The sequence below is a fragment of the Bombina bombina genome, chromosome 5 (genome assembly GCF_027579735.1).
Source record: "Bombina bombina isolate aBomBom1 chromosome 5, aBomBom1.pri, whole genome shotgun sequence".
NCBI lineage: Eukaryota > Metazoa > Chordata > Amphibia > Anura > Bombinatoridae > Bombina > Bombina bombina.
This window is the reverse complement of record NC_069503.1, coordinates 639,389,449-639,415,737: the sequence shown is the minus strand read 5'-3', so window position 1 is coordinate 639,415,737 and position 26,289 is coordinate 639,389,449. Positions and strand designations below refer to the sequence as shown.

Genomic DNA, 26,289 nt, shown 5'->3' with positions numbered 1-26,289 from the left:
TATTACGGGTTTATACAAACCCGGCGTTAACCGCAAAAATGTGAGCTAAGAGCAAAATTTTGCTCCACATCTTACCTCAATACCAGCGCTGCTTACGTTAGCGGTGAACTGGCTAAACGTGCTCGTGCACGATTTCCCTATAGAAATCAAAAGGGGAGAGCCGGCTGAAAAAAAAACTAACACTTGCAAAAAAGCAGCGTTTAAATCCTAACGCAGCCCCATTGATTCCTATGGGGAAATAAAAGTTATGTCTACACCTAACACCCTAACATGAACACCCCTAATCTTACACTTATTAACCCCTAATCTGCCACCCCCGACATTGCCGACACCTGCATTATTATTATACTTAACCTTATTAACCCCTAATCTGCCATAGAATTGTTATTGTTTTAAAAGATAGATAATCCCTTTATTACCCATTCCCCAGTTTTGCATAACCAACACAGTTATATTAATATACTTTTTACCTCTGTGATTACCTTGTACCTAGGAACCTTCTTCCAGCCCCCTGATCACATGACTGTGACTGTTTATTATCTATTGTCTTAAATTTAGCATTGTTTTGTGCTAGATCTTAAATAACCCCCTGTGCCTGAACACAGTGTTATCTATATGGTCCACGTGTCCACGTGTACTTTCTGTCTCTTTGTGATGAAAAGAGATTTAAAAAGCATGTGATAAGAGGCAGCCCTCAAAGGCTTAGAAATTAGCATATGAGCCTACCTATGTTTAGTTTAAAGTAAGAATACCAAGAGAAAAAAAGCAAATTTGATGATAAAAGTAAATTGGAAAGTTGATTAAAATTAAAAGTCCTATCTGAATAATGAAAGTTTAATTTATACTAGACTGTCTCTTTAAAGAAGTCCATACACTCCAGCAAGTGTCTCCTTCAAAGTCCTTTGCAGAGTTTTAATGCTAGTGTAACAGCCGACAGAGGGGTTAGTCACAAGACCACCTCATATACAAGTTACCCATCTGTCTTGGAATTTTTGCCACCTCAGCCTTTTCTTCTCCGCTAGTGACCTCACTGACTCAGCTATTTATTTGTACAAATTCAGGCCACTATCCAGTATGTGTCAGGTTTCTATATTTCAGTTCAATGAAATCTAGACGCTACATTTTGTTTCTGGTAGAAGGAATTTGCAAGTAATGAAAAATGACATACTTGTCTGAACATATGTGATCTTGAGTCATGAAAGCCATGGAATATTTATGTAGATATAGCTTTCTGCTAATAATCACATTGCTAAAAATAGATTATATCCATAAAACAAAATATGGTATAAAGTAAGGAATATATATTTAACTATATGAAGCTATCATATGTTTTTATAGCCCCAATCTTATAGATGATCACTTTACTATGTACCGTATATAACTTAAAGGGACAGTCTACTCCAGAATTGTTATTATTTAAAAAGATAGATAATCCCATTATTGCTGATTTTTTTGGGGTAACCAATATGGTTATATTAATATACTTTTTACCTCTGTGATTACCTTGCATCTATGCCTCTGCAGACTGCCCCTTTATTTTAGTTCTTTTAATAGACTTGAATTTTAGCCAATCAGTGCCCTCTTATAAGTAACTCCACGGCGTGAGCACAATGTTATCTATATGGTACACATGAACTAACGGCCTCTAGCTGTGAAAAACTGTCAAAATGCACTGAGAAAAGAGGCGGCCTTCAATGTTTTAGAAATTAGCATATACAGGGAGTGCAGAATTATTAGGCAAGTTGTATTTTTGAGGATTAATTTTATTATTGAACAACAACCATGTTCTCAATGAACCCAAAAACTCATTAATATCAAAGCTGAATAGTTTTGGAAGTAGTTTTTAGTTTGTTTTTAGTTATAGCTATTTTAGGGGGATATCTGTGTGTGCAGGTGACTATTACTGTGCATAATTATTAGGCAACTTAACAAAAAACAAATATACCCATTTCAATTATTTATTTATTTATTTTTATTTTTTTTTATAATAATTTTTATTGTTTTTTACATCGTATACAACAACATCACATATAAAAAAAATAAAAAAACAAACAAAAGAAAAAAAAAAAAAGAGGAGAGAAAAACAAAACATATATAGATTTACAATCAACTTATTACACATAAAATTGAAAACAAAAATAATCTCTCCTTATCTTGCAATTCCCGCAATACAAAGACAATTATTTAACCAAAAAAATGAATTTCTCACCCTGTATTCTGTTCTTACATCCTTGAACAATTTATAAAATCAAATATGAGTAATACCATACTAAGGAGCCTTAACACCTAGACCGAACGAGAAAAGGAAAGGAAAAAAAAAAAAAAAGGGATTAATCTCTCTCTACCACCCCCCACCCCCGACCCACCCCCCCACCCCACACCGCTCCATCACACCCACCTCGTCCTCCCCCATTAGGTCACTCCAACCAACTATGCGGAAATACGTTTAATAAAGTCAACTCAGCAAAACTCACTGTTGAAAGGAAGGGGGAAAGAATTATCTTTTGCTGCGGAATAGGATATGATACGATAACTGGAGACCATTTCCACAGAAATTTCTGAATTTGTTTCTCAGCAGCATCATAGAGGTGATATGATTCGAACACTATTTGGTCTTGTAATATTTTGAAAACCATGGCTAGACCAGGAACACTCTTAGCTTTCCAATTTTTCAAAATACAGTGTCTTACAGCTAAGATAATTGTATTTAAACTATTTATAGTATTATGGTTAATCATATCATTTGATGAAAAAAGAAAAATAATGTCTTTCCCATCTAATGCTACTGTTACTTTATATAGTTTATTGAACCAAAAAATAATTTTCAGCCATAATTGTCTGATATATGATATGTCCAAAACATATGGAGTAGATCTGCCCTGCCATGTGCACATCGCGGACATAGATTTACTGAGTTCGGATAGAATTTGGATATTTTCCATGGTGATAGATAGAAATTATTAATCAATTTCATATGCGATTCTTTCCAAGTTATAGGTATTTTACATTTACCCATAGCTTCAAAACTCTGATTGAATGAGTCATTCTCTACTGCGGGGAATGTCAATACCCATGCCTTACATAGCTTATCAAAAATAAGCTGGCTCTGTTTACTCAACAGGATGTCATATATCAGAGAAATCGACGCATCTCCTGCGGTAAATTTTTGTACACATAACTTGATATCTGCCCAAATCATTGTGGGCATAGTACTCCACTTCTGTCCTGCCACATAGTGCCGTATTTGAAAATACGCAAATAAATCAGCCCTATTAATCCCGAATTTACTAAAAATATCATCTGCTGCTATCATTTGACAATCTTCATCCAGAATTTGTTTTACATAAAGTAAGCCTCTTCCAGCCAAATCTCTTACGGCTAGATTTGGAGTTTGGCGGTAAAAGGGCTGTTAACGCTCCGCGGGTTTTTTTCTGGCCGCACCATAAATTTAACTCTGGTATCGAGAGTTCAAACAAATGCTGCGTTAGGCTCCAAAAAAGGAGCGTAGAGCATTTTTACCGCAAATACAACTCTCAATACCAGAGTTGCTTACGGACGCGGCCGGCCTCAAAAACGTGCTCGTGCACGATTCTCCCATAGGAAACAATGGGGCTGTTTGAGCTGAAAAAAAACCTAACACCTGCAAAAAAGCAGCGTTCAGCTCCTAACGCAGCCCCATTGTTTCCTATGGGGAAACACTTCCTACGTCTGCACCTAACACTCTAACATGTACCCCGAGTCTAAACACCCCTAGCCTTACACTTATTAACCCCTAATCTGCCGCCCCCCGCTATCGCTGACCCCTGCATTACACTTTTAACCCCTAATCTGCCGCTCCGTAAACCGCCGCCACCTACGTTATCCCTATGTACCCCTAATCTGCTGCCCTAACATCGCCGACCCCTATATTATATTTATTAACCCCTAACCTGCCCCCCACAACGTCGCCGACACCTACCTACACTTATTAACCCCTAATCTGCCGACCAGACCTGAGCGCTACTATAATAAAGTTATTAACCCCTAATCCGCCTCACTAACCCTATCATAAATAGTATTAACCCCTAATCTGCCCTCCCTAACATCGCCGACACCTACCTTCAATTATTAACCCCTAATCTGCCGACCGGAGCTCACCGCTATTCTAATAAATGTATTAACCCCTAAAGCTAAGTCTAACCCTAACACTAACACCCCCTAAGTTAAATATAATTTTTATCTAACGAAATAAATTAACTCTTATTAAATAAATGATTCCTATTTAAAGCTAAATACTTACCTGTAAAATAAATCCTAATATAGCTACAATATAAATTACATTTATATTATAGCTATTTTAGGATTAATATTTATTTTACAGGTAACTTTGTATTTATTTTAACCAGGTACAATAGCTATTAAATAGTTAAGAACTATTTAATAGTTACCTAGTTAAAATAATTACAAATTTACCTGTAAAATAAATCCTAACCTAAGTTATAATTAAACCTAACACTACCCTATCAATAAAATAATTAAATAAACTACCTACAATTACCTACAATTAACCTAACACTACACTATCAATAAATTAATTAAACACAATTGCTACAAATAAATACAATTAAATAAACTATCTAAAGTACAAAAAATAAAAAAGAACTAAGTTACAGAAAATAAAAAAATATTTACAAACATAAGAAAAATATTACAACAATTTTAAACTAATTACACCTACTCTAAGCCCCCTAATAAAATAACAAAGACCCCCAAAATAAAAAATTCCCTACCCTATTCTAAAATACTAAAATTACAAGCTCTTTTACCTTACCAGCCCTGAACAGGGCCCTTTGCGGGGCATGCCCCAAGAATTTCAGCTCTTTTGCCTGTAAAAAAAAACATACAATACCCCCCCCCCCCAACATTACAACCCACCACCCACATACCCCTAATCTAACCCAAACCCCCCTTAAATAAACCTAACACTAAGCCCCTGATGATCTTCCTACCTTGTCTTCACCATGCCAGGTTCACCGATCCGTCCTGGCTCCAAGATCTTCATCCAACCCAAGCGGGGGCTAGACATCCACTGAAGAAGTCCAGAAGAGGGTCCAAAGTCTTCCTCCTATCCGGCAAGAAGAGGACATCCGGACCGGCAAACATCTTCTCCAAGCGGCATCTTCTATGTTCTTCCATCCGATGACGACCGGCTCCATCTTGAAGACCTCCAGCGCGGATCCATCCTCTTCTTCCGACGACTAGACGACGAATGACGGTTCCTTTAAGGGACGTCATCCAAGATGGCGTCCCTCGAATTCCGATTGGCTGATAGGATTCTATCAGCCAATCGGAATTAAGGTAGGAATTTTCTGATTGGCTGATGGAATCAGCCAATCAGAATCAAGTTCAATCCGATTGGCTGATCCAATCAGCCAATCAGATTGAGCTCGCATTGTATTGGCTGATCGGAACAGGTCGGCGATGTTAGGGGCAGAAGATTAGGGGTACATAGGGATAACGTAGGTGGCGGCGATTTGCGGTCGGAAGATTAGGGGTTAATTATTTTAAGTAGCTTGCGGCGACGTTGTGTGGGGCAAGTTAGGGGTTAATAAATATAATATAGGGGTCGGCGGGGTTAGGGGCAGCAGATTAGGGGTACATAAGTATAACGTAGGTGGCGGTCGGCAGATTAGGGGTTAAAAATTTTAATCGAGTGGCGGCGATGTGGGGGGACCTCGGTTTAGGGGTACATAGGTAGTTTATGGGTGTTAGTGTAGTTTAGGGTACAGTAGTTAAGAGCTTTATAAACCGGCGTTAGCCAGAAAGCTCTTAACTCCTGCTTTTTTCAGGCGGCTGGAATCTTGTCGTTAGAGCTCTAACGCTCACTGCAGAAACGACTCTAAATACCAGCGTTAGAAAGATCCCATTGAAAAGATAGGCTACGCAAATGGCGTAGGGGGATCTGCGGTATGGAAAAGTCGCGGCTGTAAAGTGAGCGTTAGACCCTTTAATCACTGACTCCAAATACCAGCGGGCGGCCAAAACCAGCGTTAGGAGCCTCTAACGCTGGTTTTGACGGCTACCGCCGAACTCTAAATCTAGGCCTAAATGTTTTTTGATATAGCCCCGGTAGGAAACTCGGATTCCCTACAATGGGTAAAAATTCCGAAAAGGAGAAATCCAAACCTAAAAAGGTGCAAAATTTATGCCAGGCGGAAACAATATTTCTAATCGAAAAGAGGCTATTAACATTCTGAGGCAACTTCTGTACTGGGGAATGTATAATAGCTTTTAAAGAGAATGGCGCAATTAAAATTGAATCTATTTCTTGGGATGATACTATGCTAGATTCTGCAATCCAATCTATCGCTATCTTTACCAACGCCGCTAGATTATAAAATTTAATATTTGGCAACGCTAATCCCGCTGCGTCAACTTTTTGCATTAATCTTTCCAAGCCAACTCTGGATTTTTTGTTATTCCAAATAAATTTGGAAAAGACGGCATTAATTAATTTCACATCCTTATTTAAAATAAATAACGGAAGATTCTGTAATGGATACAACAAGCGCGGAAAAATAATAGTTTTAATTAAATTGACACGTGCTGTCAACGAGAGTGGAAAGACTGCCCAGATCTGTAGATCTGCAATAATTTTCTGTAATAGTGGCTCATAATTAGCTTTGTACCAATGACTAGGATTCCTATGCAAAAGCAGACCCAAGTACTTAATCGCATCTACTTGTTTAAATGGATTATTGGGTACTATAGTCGGGGTGTTATTTAGCCCCATTAATTCACTCTTTTCCAAATTTATCCTATATCCAGAGAAAGAACTAAAGATATTCAGCGTATGTAAAATCAACGGGATAGATTGTTGTATATTCGCTAAAAATAGTAATACATCATCTGCGTATAATATGATTTTAAGACACTGAGTTCCCATTGGGACTCCCGATAAAACTTTTCTAAACTGTATTGCTAGCGGCTCCAATGCTATATTGAAGAGCAACGGGGATAGGGGACATCCCTGTCTGGTTCCTCTTTGGGGTATTATTTTAGGAGACAATACCCCATTGATCAAAATAAAAGACATAGGATTATGATATATTTTACGTATAAATTGTATAAATTCGCCTTTAAACCCGAACTGATCTAATGCTCGAAATAAATATTCCCATACAATCGAGTCAAAGGCCTTGACTGCATCCAGCGACAAGATGGCAGCGTCCTGCCACCGTGGCGTCTGTTTACTCTTATCTATATTCCATGCATAATCCAAAAAGTTAACCAATTTACGAATATTTTTAGCAGAGTTTCTACCTGCTATAAACCCAGTTTGATCTGAATGAATAATTTTATCTAGAGAGATAGATAACCTGGATGCAAGAATCGACATTAAGATTTTATAATCTATATTTAAAACTGAGATTGGCCTATATGAGGCCGGATCTTCCGCGTTCTTATCCTTCTTTAAAATGAGTGAGATATTAGCTGCTGAGAAATAATTTGAGATAGAGTTCTGCAGACAAAAGTAAGAATTAAAAAGAATTTCTAAGATTAGAGGTAGCTCTTTATTTAAACACCTATAAAACTCTGCGGGGAGTCCATCCGGACCTGCTGCTTTATTTAGCTTTAAGTTATCTATTGCTTTGCTGATTTCTACTGCTGTAATTGGGGCGTTAATTATAGTTAAGTCATCGACCGAAATTTTAGGTACCTCTATCATATTCCAGAAGAGATCTTGATTTGCGTTATCTATTTCAATTCGGTTATATAACTGTTGATAGAAACTGTGAAAAGTTTCTACTATCCCTTTAGTCTCAGTGACTCTACCATTATCTGAGTAAATAGATAAAATGAGATTTCTCTTTTTCCTTACTTTAGACAATCTAGCCAAATACTTCGCAGAGCATCCATGTACACCTCTAAAATGCAAATTAATTTTTGTCTCTTCTTCTATTGATTTTTGTTTTAAGAATAGATCTCTTTCTTTTCTGTTTTCTCTATATTTTCCCCAGTTAGCCGCTGTCTGATGTAAACAATATTTTCTATAGGAGTTGTTGACTTGCTTTATTATCTGAATTTCACGTGCTCTATTCTTTTTCTTCCCTATGCTTACGTACGCCTGAATCTCTCCCCGGATAACCGCTTTAAATGGTTCCCAGAAAACCTCTGGTTTATGGAAAAAACATAAGTTCTCATTATAATATCGCTGCCACACTATTTTTAAAAAATTAACAAATTTAGGGTTAATGTATAAATGACGGGGAAAAACAAATCTAGGAATTTCACCCTTTTCTTTATTACCTGGAAGAAAAAATAATGAAACTATAGCATAATCTGATACACAGATCTCTCCCATTGAGCTTTCTACCTCCTGCATTAGGAGTGTTTCGGAAATTAAAAAAAAGTCTATTCTAGAAAAAGTGCGGTGTGCTTTTGATTCGCATGAGAATGCCACTACATCTGGATTTTTAAACCTCCAGACATCCACCAACTTCAGTTTTGAATAGAATTGTCTTAAATATTTAGCGTGTCTAGTATAAGTCATTCTATTTTTTTTTGAGAGCCTGTCTAACTCTGGGGTAGGAGATATATTGAAATCCCCTCCCAAAATCACATTCTCTGCAACAAACGGAAATAACTTCAGCTTCATCTTTTCCCAAAAATCAACCGAGAACTCATTTGGGGCATATACATTACATATGACTATCAATTATTTATTTTTACCAGTGAAACCAATATAACATCTCAACATTCACAAATATACATTTCTGACATTCAAAAACAAAACAAAAACAAATCAGTGACCAATATAGCCACCTTTCTTTGCAAGGACACTCAAAAGCCTGCCATCCATGGATTATGTCAGTGTTTTGATCTGTTCACCATCAACATTGCGTGCAGCAGCAACCACAGCCTCCCAGACACTGTTCAGAGAGGTGTACTGTTTTCCCTCCTTGTAAATCTCACATTTGATGATGGACCACAGGTTCTCAATGGGGTTCAGATCAGGTGAACAAGGAGGCCATGTCATTAGATTTTCTTCTTTTATACCCTTTCTTGCCAGCCACGCTGTAGAGTACTTGGCAGCGTGTGATGGAGCATTGTCCTGCATGAAAATCATGTTTTTCTTGAAGGATGCAGACTTCTTCCTGTACCACTGCTTGAAGAAGGTGTCTTCCAGAAACTGGTAGTAGGACTGGGAGTTGAGCTTGACTCCATCCTCAACCCGAAAAGGCCCCACAAGCTCATCTTTGATGATACCAGCCCAAACCAGTACTCCACCTCCAGTGACGTGCAGTGACGTCAGAGGCTGGTGAGGCAGTGGCTAGGATACGCCTTCATTCTTTAGATATCCTTTGTTGAAGAAATAGCAATGCACATGGGTGAGCCAATCACATGAGGTATCTATGTGCAGCCACCAATCAGCAGCTACTGAGCATATTTAGATATGATTTTCAACAAAGGACATCAAAAGAATGAAGAAAATTAGATATTAGATGTAAATTGGAAAGTTATTTAAATTTGCATATGGGTTTCATATGGGTTTCATGTCCCTTTAAATGGTGTCTTGGAAAACTGGTCAACTTAGTAAACATCTGATTTTAGTCTAAAAGGATTGTAACAGAAACTTTTGCCAGATAACACAATGCTTGCTCTGATTATGAGATCTAGAAATCCATGCCCATTAAAATATGTTTAAAACATACTTTTTACTTTAAAGGGACATGCCACCCACATTTTTTCTTTTATGATTTATAAAGAGAATGCAATTTTAAACATCTTTCTAATTTACTTATATTATCTAATTTGTTGTATTCTCTTGATATTCTTTGATGAAAAGCATATCTAGATATGCTCACTAGCTGCTGATTGGTTGCTGCACATAGAAGCCTCGTGTGATTGGCTCACCATGTGCATTTCTTTTTCTTCAACTAAGGATATTTAAAAAATGAAGCAAAATAAATAATGGAAGTAAATTGTAATGCTGTTTAAATTTCTATTCTCTATCTGAATCATGAAAGAAAGATTTTGGGTTTAGTGGCCCTTTAATGCTGTAAATTATGCTTATAGATTCTTTCACTTCATAAGGGATGAGAGAGTCAGAGGGGGAGGAAGAGAGACAGAGAGAGAAAGAGACCATGGGGAGAACAACACACAAGGAGAGAGATGGATAGATAGAGAGAGAGAGACACACACACACACACACAAGGGGGGGGAGAGGGACCACTGCATTTTAAAGTAATAAAACAGCAGAGCTACTGAGAGTTCAGAAAGTAAGACTATACATTAGTACAGAGGCAAGCTGCTAAGTTAGTGGGTGTAAAGTTTGAGTAAACAAAATACAAAAACGATCCTTTGCTGTAAAAGAGTAAAAAAAACACTAAACCACATTCATTAAATTATCATTTTCACTAACAGAATCCCTTTTTAGTAAAATCTTACTTTAATAAGATGTGGGTGAAACACTGCTCTCTGTGCCTCTCTCCTGCTCTGGAAGGATTCAGGAAGTGACAGTGGCACATTCCACTGCACTTAGAGGGGAAGAACAGAACTCTCTTTTTCACTTTAGCAAAGCTAGCAGGTTCACAGGACAGCAACAAAATATATGAAAGTTGTTTTTTTCCGTTTTTGTTTTGTTTTACATGATTTAACATCCAGCCCCAACCCTAAGTTCCACTTACTAATGCCTCTCGCTGGATTGGTTCAGCCCAAATAGGACTGCCTCAAATAAGCAGTTAATGGGCAATGCAATGATCTTAACCACTTGCATCCAGTAGTTGGCGCAGCATGTTGTGTAATGGTGGGCAGACCTGCTTGTGCCTCTGCATTGCACAACATATAGCTGTGAGAAAAAAAAATGCTGGGGAAAAAAATACAATTTTTTTTTTAAAGCCAATAAAAAAATATATATTTTTGCCCATATGAGAGGTGAAGCACTGCCTCACCTGCCTCTAGTGACTGCACATCACTGTCCACCTCCACCTTGCTGGCATCTGAGTCGGACTGGAGCTCTCTGCCCTTTACCAATCCAGCCACGGGCCCATCCATCTGGCCCATCAAGACTCACTCTCATTTCATCAGTCCATAAAACCTTAGAAAAATCAGTCTTGAGATATTTCTTGGCCCAGTCTTGACGTTTCAGCTTGTGTGTCTTGTTCAGTGGTGGTCGTCTTTCAGCCTTTCTTACCTTGGCCATGTCTCTGAGTATTGCATACCTTGTGCTTTTGGGCACTCCAGTGATGTTGCAGCTCTGAAATATGGCCAAACTGGTGGCAAGTGGCATCTTGGCAGCTGCACGCTTGACTTTTCTCAGTTCATGGGCAGTTATTTTGCGCCTTGGTTTTTCCACACGCTTCTTGCGACCCTGTTGACTATTTTGAATGGAAAGCTTGATTGTTCGATGATCACGCTTCAGAAGCTTTGCAATTTTAAGAGTGCTGCATCCCTCTGCAATATATCTCACTATTTTTGACTTTTCTGAGCCTGTCAAGTCCTTCTTTTGACCCATTTTGCCAAAGGAAAGGAAGTTGCCTAATAATTATGCACACCTGATATAGGGTGTTGATGTCATTAGACCACACCCCTTCTCATTACAGAGATGCACATCACCTAATATGCTTAATTGGTAGTAGGCTTTCGAGCCTATACAGCTTGGAGTAAGACAACATGTATAAAGAGGATGATGTGGTCAAAATACTCATTTGCCTAATAATTCTGCACTCCCTGTAAGTCTACTTAGGTTTAGCTTTCAACAAAGAATACCAAGAGGACAAAGCAAATTTGATAATAAAAGTACATTGGAACGTTGTTTAAAATTGCATTTCCTATCTGAATCATGAAAGTTTAGTTTTGTCTAGACTGTCCCTTTAAGTGAATTGTGCAATCTTTTCACTTTTTTGGCTTTTTATCATCTAACACATTTACATTAGTATTTATTTATTAGTTTATATGAAAACAGTCTTATAAGAGAAAGCTCGACGTTCTAAATTCTTATGTCCTATTCATCAAAAATGTTGCCTTCTTTTAACAATGTATCTAACTGTAAATCTAATTATTTTAAAACATATTATATAGATGTACAATTCAGAGTGGTCTGCTACAACCAGAAATTGCCTATATTTAAGATATACAAGTGCAAAAAGAAAATGCTGTAATATGCTAGAGCATTTTATTATCGCACTATTGCTTGTATATAACTATGCGTTGAAACCCAGTAAATACGTTAAATACATAGTTAAAATCAGCTCCAAAGCACCAATGCACTACTGGGAGCTAGCCGAACAAATCTGATGAGCCAATGAAAAGAGACAAATGTGTGTAGCCACCATATTTGGAAATAGAACAAAGTAAATTTGATAATATATTGAAATGTAAGTGCATTTAAGTGTGTCTTAAAATTGCATGCTCTTTCTGAGCCATGAAAGTTTAATTTTAAATATTTTTAGACTTAGTGACTAGTAAGCTTTTCCACCACTTTTTATATAAAGCCCTAAAAAAAAGTGTTTGAAGTATAAACTAATACAGAGCAAGCAGAATTTTCACCAACCAACCCAGAATAGATTTAGAATGTGCGTAGACTTCAAAATGTAATGGTTAGAATTGGCTGTGAAAGCTTAATGAACTTTGACCATAATTATATGTGGCAGAGTTTAAAAAAAGAAAACAGGTACCAATGTCTTTCACCTGAATAGATCCATTCACCAAAATTGTTTTTCTTTTGCTCTTAGGGTTGAGTCATTCAGGGACATCTGTGAATCTTGCACACAGTAAGCTTATTATTTCTGCTTAAGCTGCAAAGTTTATAATGATGACTGGCCTGTTGTAAAAACAAATAAACACAAAACCTGGATCTCTGTCAGTTGCTCGGAACACAGAGAGAAGATACAAGACAGCAGGAGGGATCTTTTAACCTTACTCGTTATACTGACAGTTCACGAGACCACTGTGTAAACATAGGAAAATGACTTCCAGAAATGGATGCAGCTTGACCATATAGGCAGCGTAATCTATCCATTAAAGAAATGCATACATGGAATCTGTGAAAAAATGGAAGCATTACTTAAAGGGACAACAGTATACCCTAATGTTTCTCCCCTTTAATTTGTTTTCAATTAAATATTTCACCTGCTGGAGTGTATTAAATTGTTTACAAATAGCTCAGTTTACTTTATTTCAGCATTTGAAATAGCTTATTTTGCCTATGGTATCCCTACCTATACTGAAAGTTTCTATACTTAAAGGGCCATGATACCCAAATGTTGAAACACTTGAAAGTGATGCAGCATAACTGTAAAAAGCTGACTAGAAAAAAATCACCTGAGCATCTCTATGTAAAAAAGAAAGATATTTTACCTCATAATTTCCTAAGTATTCAAACCCCATTGCAAAGGACTTTAAGCAGCAAATCAGTATGCCTGTCCCAGGACAGGCAAGGGAGTGAGCCTCATACAGACTCATGTTATTTCCCTATTCAGTTTAAGGAAGTTTACAATGAAATCTCATAAGAGTTAAAGGGAAAAGAAACCCAAAAAATTTATTTTATGATTCAGATAGAGAATAAAATGTTAAACAACTTTCTAATTTACTTCTATTACCTAATTTGCGTCATTCTCTTGGTATTATTTGTTGAAGGAGCAGCAATGCACTACTTGTTTCTAACTGAACACATGGGTTAGCCAATGACAATCGTTATATATCTGCAGCCACCAATCAACAACGAGAACCTAGGTTCTCTGCTGCTCCTGAGCTTACCTAGATAAACAGTTCAGCAAAGGATAACAAGAGAAAGAAGCAAAACAAATAATTGAAGTAAACTGGAAAGTTGTTTAAAATTGTATTCTCTATCTGAATCATAAAAGAAAAATTTTAGATTTCATGTCCCTTTAAGTGAAATCTCATAAGAGCACAGTAAAAGAGTTAATGACACCAGCTCTATTGATGCTGATTGGCTGCAGTTCATTTCTTCATATTTTTTTTTATTTACCTGCAGCTGAAGTATAACATTTTACACAGAACTTACTCTACTGAGCTGAGGAAATTGTGAGGTAAAATATATTTTCCTGTCAGCTATTTACAGTTATACTGCATCAGTTTCAAGTGATTTATCATATGAGTATTATGTCCCTTTAAAGTGAATGTAAAGTTTCATCAAGTAATGCCCGGTTTTTAAAAATACTATTTTAAAAACAGGGGCACTTTCATTGATGAAACTTTACATTGAACCATATTTGTAGAAATACTTACCTCTTCGTCTTGAAAGCCAGATCACTAATGATGTCGCTTCCCCCGCCCGTCGCAAGCCTCTTCCTACGTCAGAAATGACGATTCCGGCCTTCCTCCAATCACGGCGTTGCTTTAGGCAATGCTTCCCCGGGGGGAAGCCGTGATTGGAGGATGCCGCAATCTTTATTGCTGACGTAGGAAGAGGCTTGCAACGGGCTGGCGAAGCGCTGGAGCGGCTTTCAAGAAGATGTATTTCTACAAATATGATGCAATGTAAAGTTTCATCAATGAAAGTGCCCCTGTTTTTAATAGTATTTTTAAAAACCGGGCACTACTTGATGAAACTTTACATTCACTTTAAAGGGACACTCAGGTTAAATTAAATTTTCATGATTCAGATACAGCATGTAATTTTAAAAAACTTTCCAATTTACTTCCATTACACTTTTTGAGTCACCAGATCCTACTGAGCATGTGCAAGAATTCACAGACTATACGTATATGCATTTGTGATTGGCTGATTGCTATCACATGGTACAAGGGGAGTGGAAATATACATAACTTTGAAATTTGTTATAAAAAAATCTACTACTCATTTGAAGTTCAGACTAAGTGCTATTGCATTGTCTTGTTATCTTGCATTTGTTGATTATGCAAATCTAATGTGTTGATTGGTCCTTTAAGTATATGCTATAGAAAAGCTGTGTAAACATAGCCAGCATAAGAAATTACACTCCCAGTGGGGGTTAGGACAGATAAGTAATCAAATGTTAATCTTCAACTGTTCTTTCTAAGTATTGGGCTTAGGTTTACAGAGAGAGATAATATATATAAAGAAGCATGTGTGTGTTTGGAAACATATTAAAGTAAAACAATTTTAAACTGTCCCTTTAATCTATGCATTAAGGAAATTCATACATGTATTATAGAGAATTGAATGGAATCTGACATAAAATAAAGTGGAAGCCATGACAATAATTGAAATCTTTCATTCCTTTGGTATTGGATAGTTTATGTTGGCTACAATTATTCTTTTGATTATCGAGGTCCCATTGTGTGTCAGAACATCACTGTTTACTTGTAGGTGATATATAAACTCAATGTTAAAACTCTTTTTGGAAGATAAAGTATTACAATGTGTTGTGTCTTTTATCTAGAGCAGTGCTAAGTACTAGTTTTAAGGTTCTAATCTCTGACCAGTCTCTGTGACACTTTAAGATTATTATTAAATTATGGAGTTTACTGTTAAGAGATCACTGATATAGCAGCCATTGTATTGTGATTTATGAGGTGAGTCTAAGCAAAAACAACTGTGTGCAAAAAAACAAACAAAAAAAAACTTTGACCATAAAGCAAAATATCAGTGGTACGGGGTAAACCATCATTTACATCCTCTATCTTTTCTTTTTTTTTTTTGTAATCCCACTTTTTCGCTAAAATAAAGCATAGCACCTTCTTATTTTTTTTGCAAGATCTAAAAAAATAAAAATGTAGGGGATTATTCATCTTTATTTGTCTCTGACATTATAGACATTACACAGATGGTTATTTGAATGTTACCATTAGCTTTTCTTTTTTCATTTCTATTTGTCACTTACTATGTAGCTGTTCTAATCCACCAACCAGTGTAACTTTAACATATTTCTCTTTAAAAATGTAAATGCACAAATGTTATTTGAAAGTACAAGGACTACACCATTTCTGAGTGAAGATGACAAGATAAACAGGGCCATAGTACAGATGAATCGACCTCAGATGCACAGCTTATAATTTTAGAAGAGAACTGGATGAAGTCCAGTACAAATTAGTGAGAGATGAGAATAATTACTTATTACATTTACCACATGCCCTAAAATTTAGTCTAGCAGATTAAACAAGGGTATTAATTATGTTGTCCATATTTTGCATAGAACAGCAAATACATTCCAAAAGTAATGTTCCCTTTTCTTGCCTTTTTTGTGACATTTTCTGTAACCTACCAGAAAAAAAAAATATTTGAAAACATCCAGCTGTCTTGTTTTTGAAAATGAGTTTTACAGTTCTATTCAAACACATTGAGGATAAGAAGGATTCTTAGTTTTATGAAAACAAATACTGACACCTACTGAGCTCTTTATCTTACAAAATCACGCTGAAAGGAAATTAGTTGAAAAAAAAAACAAATTTTTAATCAAGTAATACATAAAAATCCAGTAATAAAACTAAAAACAAAAAATGGGAAGCTGACAGGAAATGAACATGTGTGCAAAACCAATACTACATATATGCTCATTGCAATTAGAGACAAACTTCTTCAAGCCTAGAACAAAATGCGACAAAGAAAAAAAATGTATTTCAAGTTTTACTAGGTAACCTTGACTGTGTGCATATAACTAGCGCCCTAGACACAACTACTTAGATTCCAAGGATCATCTAAGTCAGGGCTGGACAATCCCTGGAGCCAGGAAGCCTTAACACTGTCTCCTAAAAGTAAGTCTGGCTCTTAAATATTCTTAATAGTCAACCCCTTACTAAGTTTTTGCCTAAACCCTTTTGGAGATACAAGTTATTCTTACACAGTAATTAATATGCAGCACATTAGGTTCTAATATGTCATTATTTTGCCTCAGTTTCGTGGTTTGACAAATCCTAGAGCTAGGGATCCAGGAATTCTAGATTTCTTGCTCGGAATTCTTTAAATCCTTCACTGGCCTCTAAAAGAAAATGTAGACTTTCTCAGTTCACAATATTCTGAATGGTCCTAAGTTCTTACCAAACTTGCCAACCTCCAAACTATTTGGATTTAGTAGAATTTAATTGCAGTGACATCATTCTTCATCTTTCTTTTTCATATTTAATTTTTACACCCAGTTATCTTGTCACTTATGGTCCAATCATTCATCTAGGGAATCATAACTAAAAGCTTTGGTAACCCAAGACATATTTAAAAAGAGCCTATGATTTAGACAACTTCATTATCTTTGTGTACATATGCAATAAATACATTGCTAATGATATAGTCCTTTAAAAACTAATGTAGTAATTTTATATATCTACAATAATTTGTCTCTTCTTGCATTCTTGAAGCACTAACTTAAAATATTCTAGCTGACACAAGAAAATCTTCTTCCGATATGTCTCTGTTTTATACCTACAGCCTAGTTTAAGTTGTTCCAAATGAGTTAGAATTGTATATTCTGCCATTTGGCATGCAAAGGTTGATCCAACGAGAGCAACTTGGCATGATTCACTCACGAATATTACTGCTGCTTTAAGAATAATCAACTGGTTAATATGAAGATCCAAGTTTGAAATATGACGCCTTGGAAAATTCCGTTTGTGGTTTAGTCTGAATAAAATCCTTACAAAAATAGAAAAACAGCATATTTGTTGTTCCTCTTGAGCATTTGCATCAAATGAAGTAGATGCTTAAATTCAGACTAAGGAAATGCAGGAAACCAAATAAAATATTGGGGAATCTTTGAATTCTCAACAAAGATGTGGGAAACAGAACGTCTCCACAGCAAATATCTGTGCATCCTTTGGTAGTCTAGGCTTTTTATGGTAATGTTGACAGAGTCAATAATTGAATAAATGACTTTCTATTTAAATACAGATGTATGAATACTATACTGCCAGGCTGACGTGTTTTATCCTATTTGATGGTCAGGAAATGAATTTGATGTTAGCTAAACAAACACATGATACTACAATAGCAATGCCATGCTCAGCTTGACAAAACCTTGGTACTTTTTACAAGGATTAAGTGTTTTACATTATAAAAGAGGCTGACAATTCCGAAAATCATTAAGTCATTGACTGTATAATTTATTGAAGTTGTGTTTATCTCTCTTCATCTATTTTACTGACTTCTAAAAGTAGTTTGTAACCTATATTGCATATATTAAAGGGGCAGTAAAGTCAAACTTTAACTTTCATGATTCACATAGGGCATACAATTTTAAACAACTTTCAAATGTACTTTTATCATAAAATTTGCTTTGCTGTATTGGTATTCTTTGTTGAAGACTAAACCTAGGTATGCTGATTTCTAAGCCCTTGAAGGTCGCCTCTTATCTCAGTGCATTTTATTAGCTTTTCACAGCTATACAGTGCTAGTTTGTGTGTGCCATATAGATAACAATGTACTCACTCCCATAGAGTTTTGGTTATGCAAAACTAGGGAATGGGTAATAAAGGTAGTATCTAAACAATAAACATTTCAAGTAGACTGCCCCTTTAAAAAAAAAAGTGCTTGATATGTCTTGTTGTATTTCAGCGCCTATGAAATCCTGGATGAGTCATTTTATTGCAATGCATATTGCCAGTCTAAAATTTGGGTTAGAGCTACAGTTAACTATAAAAAAAAATACCCGTAAATCATAACCCCAAACCCTACCCATACTGCATCTCTTAGTCAGGAACATTTGAAACACAATACAATTATTCATGAGGTATTTCAAAGTTTCTGAAATGCTGCTCAGCTGAGCTTTTCAGATTTGACAGCCCAGCTCAGCTCAGTGTTGTCCAGCTCAGCAGAAAAGAAAATGTGATTGATAGTTTTGGTCATGAAATAAAGCAACTAGTTTCTATTAGATATAACTTTTTACAGTGTTGAAAAATATTCTTTGCTGGTGTCTGAGCTTCAAAACCCCCAAACATTCCCTATGAGTGGTGTACAAAGCATTGCAGCTTTTGTGCGCAGCACGGCCAGACAAGCAGGGGCACACATCACCAATCACAAGTTGTTTTCTGCTTGGGACTTGCAATGCCTGCTGCTCCTGTTAAGGACTGTACCTATGTGTTTAAACTCTTTGTGCAGGGATTAAACACATAGTTGTTGACCACAATCCTTTAGAAATGTTAATGTAATACGTTTTCTACAAAATGCACCATTAAAGTCTATGGGGAGTTTTGTTATTGGCCTCATATAGTTCAATAAAGTAAAATTACGTCCTAATGAATTAGAGCTTGCAAGTTTTGAATTAGAATGGGGCCATACACTACACATGCAGAATGTCTATCAGTGTAATTTATAGAAAACTGTTTCTCACACCTTTAGTAAAGCATATTTTGTACATTTCTTTGCAGACATATATTGGCTCCATTCTTGCATCTGTCAATCCTTACAAAATAATTCCAGGACTGTATGACCATAACACAGTGGAGATGTACAGCAGACATCACATAGGAGAAATCCCTCCTCACATCTTTGCTGTGGCCAATGAGTGTTACCGCTGCCTTTGGAAACGCCATGACAACCAGTGTGTCCTCATCAGGTAATTAGCCAACCTTTAAATGAATCATCACATTGGCATTAGGCATTTGCTATAACCAAGGTTAATTGTTTTTAAATGACTGTATTCATACAGTAACAAATACAAATCTCTTCTAGACAGCCTGTTTAATACCATTTGCCAGGTGCCTGTTGGGCATTTTGAAACATAAAACCTTTTTAACTCAGATACAATTTCAGCATATAGTTAATGAAACATAGAATGCTTCTTTATACTCTGCATTATTGGGTAACTGAAAACCTTTTTTTTCCTTTAGATAGAAATAATTTATCAATTTTCAAAATTGTGAACAAATTATGGAATCAGTCAACTGGAAATGCTAGGTTAAAGAGACATGGACATTTTCAATCATGATTCAGATGAAGATCAACCATCTCTAATTTATTTCTATTATCAATTTTTTTTTTCATTCTCTTGGTATCTTTTGTTAAAAAGCAGCTACATAAGCTCAGAAGCCTGCAATCAACAATCTCTAATTTATTTCTATTATCAAATTCTTTTCATTCTCTTGGTATCTTTTGTTAAAAAGCAGCTACATAAGCTCAGAAGCATGCAACCAACAATCTCTAATTTATTTCTATTATCAAATTCTTTTCATTCTCTTGGTATCTTTTGTTGAAAAGCATCTACATAAACTCAGAAGCATGCACGTGTCTGAACCACTTTATGGCAGCAGTTTTGCTATAATGTTATTCATTTGCAAGAGCACTAGATAGCCTCACTGTTTCCTGTAATGTAGTGCTCCAGATACCTACCTTATTATCTATTCTTTAGGAATACCATAGGAACGAAGCAAAATTGATGTTAGAAGGAAATTGGAAACTTTTTTTTTTTTAAATTGCATGCTCTGTATGAATCACAAAAGAACATTTTTGGGTTTCATATCCATTTAAACTCATCTGCTTCGTCTTTGATTTAAGTTGTCCTCATCAGAGAAAGTCAGCTATTTCTAAACAAACGTTCGCCAACTTTAAAAACAGCTGAATTTTACTAAGTCATTTCTAACCTAATCTAACATTTATTTAACCGACTTTGCAATGTTTACTCAAGTAAAAAAAAATAGATTTAATAAAAAAAAAAATATCTGTAGGTTAAATTTATGACCAATGGCACTGGAAGCCAAAGGTTAATTTTAAGGCAGATGCACTACTGCTAGAGAGTCACTAAAAGTTTGATTGTCAAGGGCATGGTCTATAAATTTTGTGTCAAACTGGAATGTATGTCATTAAATTATTGTTATAGGATATACATTCCAATTTGACACACATAAATGTGTCTAACCATTCTACAAACAGGACTATAATTTGGTTCTGAAGTTTAAATATGGCAGCAGGTGAAGAGTATGCAACCTGAAATTCCTACTTTAGCTCAGCTGGATTTTACAGGTTGACTTGCAAGTTACTTGTTCCTGGATAGCCCACTTTCTACACTTCTAATCTTTTTTTAATATATAAATAATGGCTTTGGAAATGGTAGCCAGCTATAAAGAACAGTTTTACAATTTAGTGTCAATTATACAATAGCTGACTTGAAGACGTTCCTCTGAGACAGCTATTTTACCCAAGATTTCCTGACTTAAAGGGACAGTCTAGTCAAAATTAAACCTAGGTAGGCTCATATGCTAATTTCTAAGCCCTTGAAGGCCGCCTCTTTTCTCAATGTATTTGACAGTTTTCACAGCTAGAGGGCATTAATTAATGTGTGCCACATAGATAATATTGTGCTCACACCCATGGAGTTACTTATGAGAGGGCACTGATTGGTTAAAATGCAAGTCTGTCAAAAGAACTGAGATAAGGGGGCAGTCTGCAGAGGCTTAGATACAAGGTAAGCACAGCAGTAAAAAGTAGATTAATATAACCGTGTTGGTTATGCAAAACTGGGGAATGGGTAATAAAGGGATTATCTATCTTTTTAAACAATAACAATTCTGGAGTAGACTGTCCCTTTAATTCATAGGTGGAGAATACTTGCTCCTGTATGAATATACCACACTGTTTTGTTTTTGTTTTTTGTTAGAAAAAAAAATGGAAAATGGACATCACAGTGTAAAATAAGCAGAGGCTGCTTACCAGCATGTATAGTCGGAACATTTATCCCTACTGCTTAGATCCTCATCATAACAACTGCTTTAACTTAAGAAGACATTCAGGACTAAATTGCAAATACTTTTTTTAAAAGGAGTTTCTGTTATTATGTTATAGCTTTTTCTGCTTAATATGGTCAGCCTCATCACCTACCCTGGTTTATTAAATATGTTTACAACTGTGAAACAACTGAGTATATACTAGGTTAAAAAAACATATAAATATACAGTAATAAAATATGTTTATTTCATTTATGAAAAAAAGCGTAAGTGTAAGATGTGTAACTTGAAAATGAATGTAGCCCAATTTTCTCCTATAAATTGTTGTAAAGTAAAATAACTTATGATTTGCTCCTGTGTTGTTTGCAAATGTCCGCCTCCCCTATTTCGTCAGCAGCACGTCATCTGCAAGTGATTGCAGTAAACTTTTCTATCCTACACATTCCCGTGTTTGGCGCATGCGCAATGCGCCGATTGTAGTTAATAGGAAACCGCTAGGATACTGATCGGTTACATGAAGTTCCGGATTAAAAAGTACCCCTTGGCTACAATCGGCGCAACACGGGAACGTGTAGGATAGAAAAGTTTTTGCTGCGATTACTTGCAGATGACGTGCTGCTGACAAAATAGGGGAGGGGGAAGGCGGACATTTGCAAACAACACAGGAGCAAATCATAAGTCATTTTACTTTACAACGATTTATAGGAGAAAATTGGGCTACATTGGTAAATAATAATTGTTTGAAACTTAATATGTATCAATCAGAAGCTATTTTGGGTTAACTGTCCCTTTAAATAAGCCACTTAGTGTTCTAAAGATAGTCCGCCACTTTAAATAATTGTTTTGCCTTTTAACATAGCACTTGGATGAGTTAGATGGCAATTAGTATAATTTACACTACTTTATACCTTAATTAACATTTTCCTTGAAATTACCATTGATTCATTCCATATGTTGTGCAGAACAACTTTACTTAAGGGACGTTGTACTACTTTTGTGTACTACTTTTTTCACATTTTCTTTTAAATAGTTATAGTTTGCTACTGGAGTAACTAGCCACTGTTAAGTTAGAAAAACTTGTATTGATTTGCAGTAATTTATCACCTCTGCGTAAGCCAGTTAGGGACAGATGCAGCAGGAATAAGTTTGAAGTCTGTAGTGTGCACTTCCAGTTCTTAGAGTTGGAAAACCCACAGTTGCAGTTCAGGAAAAGGGGGAAAATAAATACTGAAAGTAAGAAGCTCCGAATGGAGCTTGACGCCCCGTGTTTCTGGCGAGTCTGCAGGCTCACCAGAAACACCAGTTATGAAGCAGCGGTCTAACCCATAACCCTGTCCGCCTGCTCTGATGAGGCGGAAAGGAATCGCCACAATTCAACCCGATCGGGTTGATTGACACCCCTCTGCTGGCGGCCGATTGGCCGCGAGTCTGCAGGGGGCAGACTCGCGCTGGTGCATTGCTGAATACGGAGAGCGCATTGCTTTCCACATTTAGCGATGTCTGTCGGACCTGATCTGCACTGTCGGATCAGGCCTCCAAAGCAAGTCTGCTGTAGAACCGCAATGCACTACTGGGAGCTAGCAAAATGAATCTGGAGAGGCAATGACAAGAGGCATATGTGTTTAGGCCACCAATCACCTGCTAGCTCCCAGTAGTACATTGCTGTATGGTTTTCAACAAACAATACCAAGTAAACAAGTCAAATTTTATAACTGAAGTCAATTGAAAAGTCTCTTGAAGGAACAGTAAGCACCTAGATATTTTTATATAAAATGTTTAGTTATGCATAATGAAACAACTTTGCAGTATATTTTCATTATTTGTTTTGCACCTTTTCATGTATTTTAGCTATAAAAATAGAGCCATTTCTAACCCTCGGACCTTGAAATACACCCTGCTGACTTATCAAGGCTAACCTTCCTACATATCCACTCCTAATAGGCTTTAACTGATAACTGTAAAACAATTTACTTTATACTATCTTTACAACAGTGACTAGCTTTTTTATCTTCAGACTAAAGCCCAGATTGGCTCCTTCAAATAAGGCAAATGTTGAGCAGAGTTTGGCTATTGAAAAATAACTGCAGTAAAAAGCATGTTCATTTGTTTTAAATACATTAAGACAACTGATATTGTCTTGTAATTACAAGGTGTTTTACTGTCCCTTTAAAGGGACACTCAAGTAAAAAATGAGTAAGATAGAACATGCAATTTTAAACAACTTTCCATTTCATTTCATTAACGAAATGTGTACAGTTCTTTTATATTTACACATTTTGAGTCACCAGCTCCTACTGAGCATGTGCAAGAATTCACAGAATATACGTATTTTCATTTGTGATTGGCTGATGGCTGTCACATGGTACCTGTATGCATTTGTGATTGGCTGATGGCTGTCACAAGGTACGTGTATGCATTTGTGATTGGCTGATGGCTGTCACATGATGCAGGAGGAGTGGGAATAGACATAACTTGGAAATTTGTCAGAAAAAATCTACTCATTTGAAGGTCAGACTAAGTGCTATTGCATTGTCTTTTTATCTTTCATTTGTTGTTACTGCAAATCTACTGTATTTACTGGTCCATTAAATTGCATGTTCTATGTGAACCATAAAAGTTTCTTTTTTACTTTAGCAGATAAAGAGCCCAGTATAAATTATGGTGAAGTAAATACTGAAATAATGTGAGTAACAGTTCTTAAAATAAAATCTATTTTTCATATCTGTAAAGTAGATAAATACCTAATGGCAAATATACTAGGTAAAATAATTTCACAGGCTATCAATCATTTTTCTGTTAGCTTGAATTACTTTTATTTAAGAACAAATTGAAGCTGATTTGTCTTGTGCTGTTTAGGAGTGGCATGTCCTAATATAACATTACAAGAGGCATTTTTTTCATGTGCTGCCATGAAGCATAATCCAAGAATGAATGCAAAAATAAAGGATGACATTTGCTGTGATAGCACTTAAATTTCTAAGCTCTTAGTGCCCTCTAGTGGTGTTTTGGTGCATTTACACTATTTTCTTTAAAGGGATATATATGATAAAGTGCTCCTTTAGTAAAAAGTAAACATAAAACTAAACAGATTGTGTAAAAAAAAAAAACAACAGCAAACAACAAACTTGTTTTCTTGTAAAATGAGCACTTAGAAATTCTCATTGTAGCCACTGCCTTCTGGAAGATGAGAGGAGACCTTTTTTTAACTTAAATTGCATTCTGCATCATCTGAGCTTGAGCAAAACAGAAGTACTACTATCACTCTAGCACTATCTGAACAGTAAACCAGCTCAATATACTCTAGAAGATGCTGTCTCTGAATCCTGATAGTTAATTTGACGTTCATGTCACTTTAAATACACATTAGTGACTTTATTGAGTATTTAGGGTCTTGTTAGAATGCAGACTCATTACATAAATGGCACTTGATTATCATGATGTGTGCTAAAGCACTATTAGCTTTGGTCTAAAATAATCTTCCTGATGTTGTAATATCATCTTCCTGATGTAAGTGCAATCACTGTTTTATAGTAGAGGTTGACAATATGAAACATCTAGTTTACTTAAAGGGACATAAAACCCTACATTTTTCTTTGATGACTCAGACAATACAATTTTAAACAACATTCCAATTTACTTCTATTATCTAATTTGCTTCATTCTTTAGAAATCCTTTGTTGTAGAAATAGCGATGCACATGGGTGAGACAGTCACAAGAGGCATCTATGTGCAGCCACCAATCAGCAACTACTGAGCCTATTTAGATACGCTTTTCAACAAATTATATTAACAGAATGAAGCAAATAAAATCATAAAAGCAAATTGGAAAGTTGTATAAAACTGTATGCTCTTTCTAAATCACGAACATGTGGGTTTCATGTCCCTTTAAGTACTGAGGTTTTGCTCTGATAATATCATTGCTAGTGTACATTGAAGGGTGACTTTCTTTCACACCACTTTGTTCCACACAGAGACTGGAGAATTTCAGCAAATGATATTCCTATTTCTTGGTACAGTGCTTAGATACAATATAAAGCTAGTTTATTTTCCGCTACTGCATCTAATGAAAAAGATTTTGATTGTAGAGACTTTGCAGGTGGCTGTCATGTATAGTGTATAATTGGGTTTGAATAAACAAATGTATTCATGAACTGGCTGTTTCTTGTCTTTTTCTTTGGGCACATAGTTTGTGTTTCTGTAGTTATCCCTCACACCTGTCTCTGACAGAGAGCCTATTATGGTGCGAGGGAGGAATCGAAATAACTGTGTCTATATATAAAAAGAAATGGGAGTGGAGAGCAAATCACTGTGTTTACTTTGTTATTAAAAATAAAAGAGACATTGTACTAAAAAAATAATATCATTCATATGACATAGACCAACATTTTACATGTTTGGGTTTTTTCTTTTTCCCTTCTTTCTTTTCATTTTTTCTTTATTCTTTCATTCTTTTTACCTAAAGCCAAAAGCTGTTTAACCCCTTCCCGTCGTTAGGATGTACCAGTCCGTCCTAACCGTGCTGGGCTTTAGCGCAGCTAGGACGGCATGGAATGTCCTAGCCATTCTGCTGTCTTGAAGCCTCTGCAGGTTTCTAACTGGGATCACAGGCGGGAGGGCTTGCCTAGCATCATAGGCACTCCCCCCAGACCTGATCCCATAATTGAAATCATATGATCGCATGTACGATCGCGTGATTTCAATTTTTTACTTATTTTT

The 26,289-nt window shown here is 36.1% G+C and overlaps 1 protein-coding gene across 1 annotated transcript in view; it reads left to right on the top strand.

Annotated features, from left to right (window-relative positions):
- MYO10 (myosin X) overlaps window positions 1–26,289 on the top strand; it is a 457,205-nt gene that overhangs the window by 200,127 nt on the left and 230,789 nt on the right. The window contains 1 exon segment of the mRNA XM_053715822.1: window positions 19,282–19,469. Coding sequence (XP_053571797.1) covers window positions 19,282–19,469 — 188 coding nt within the window.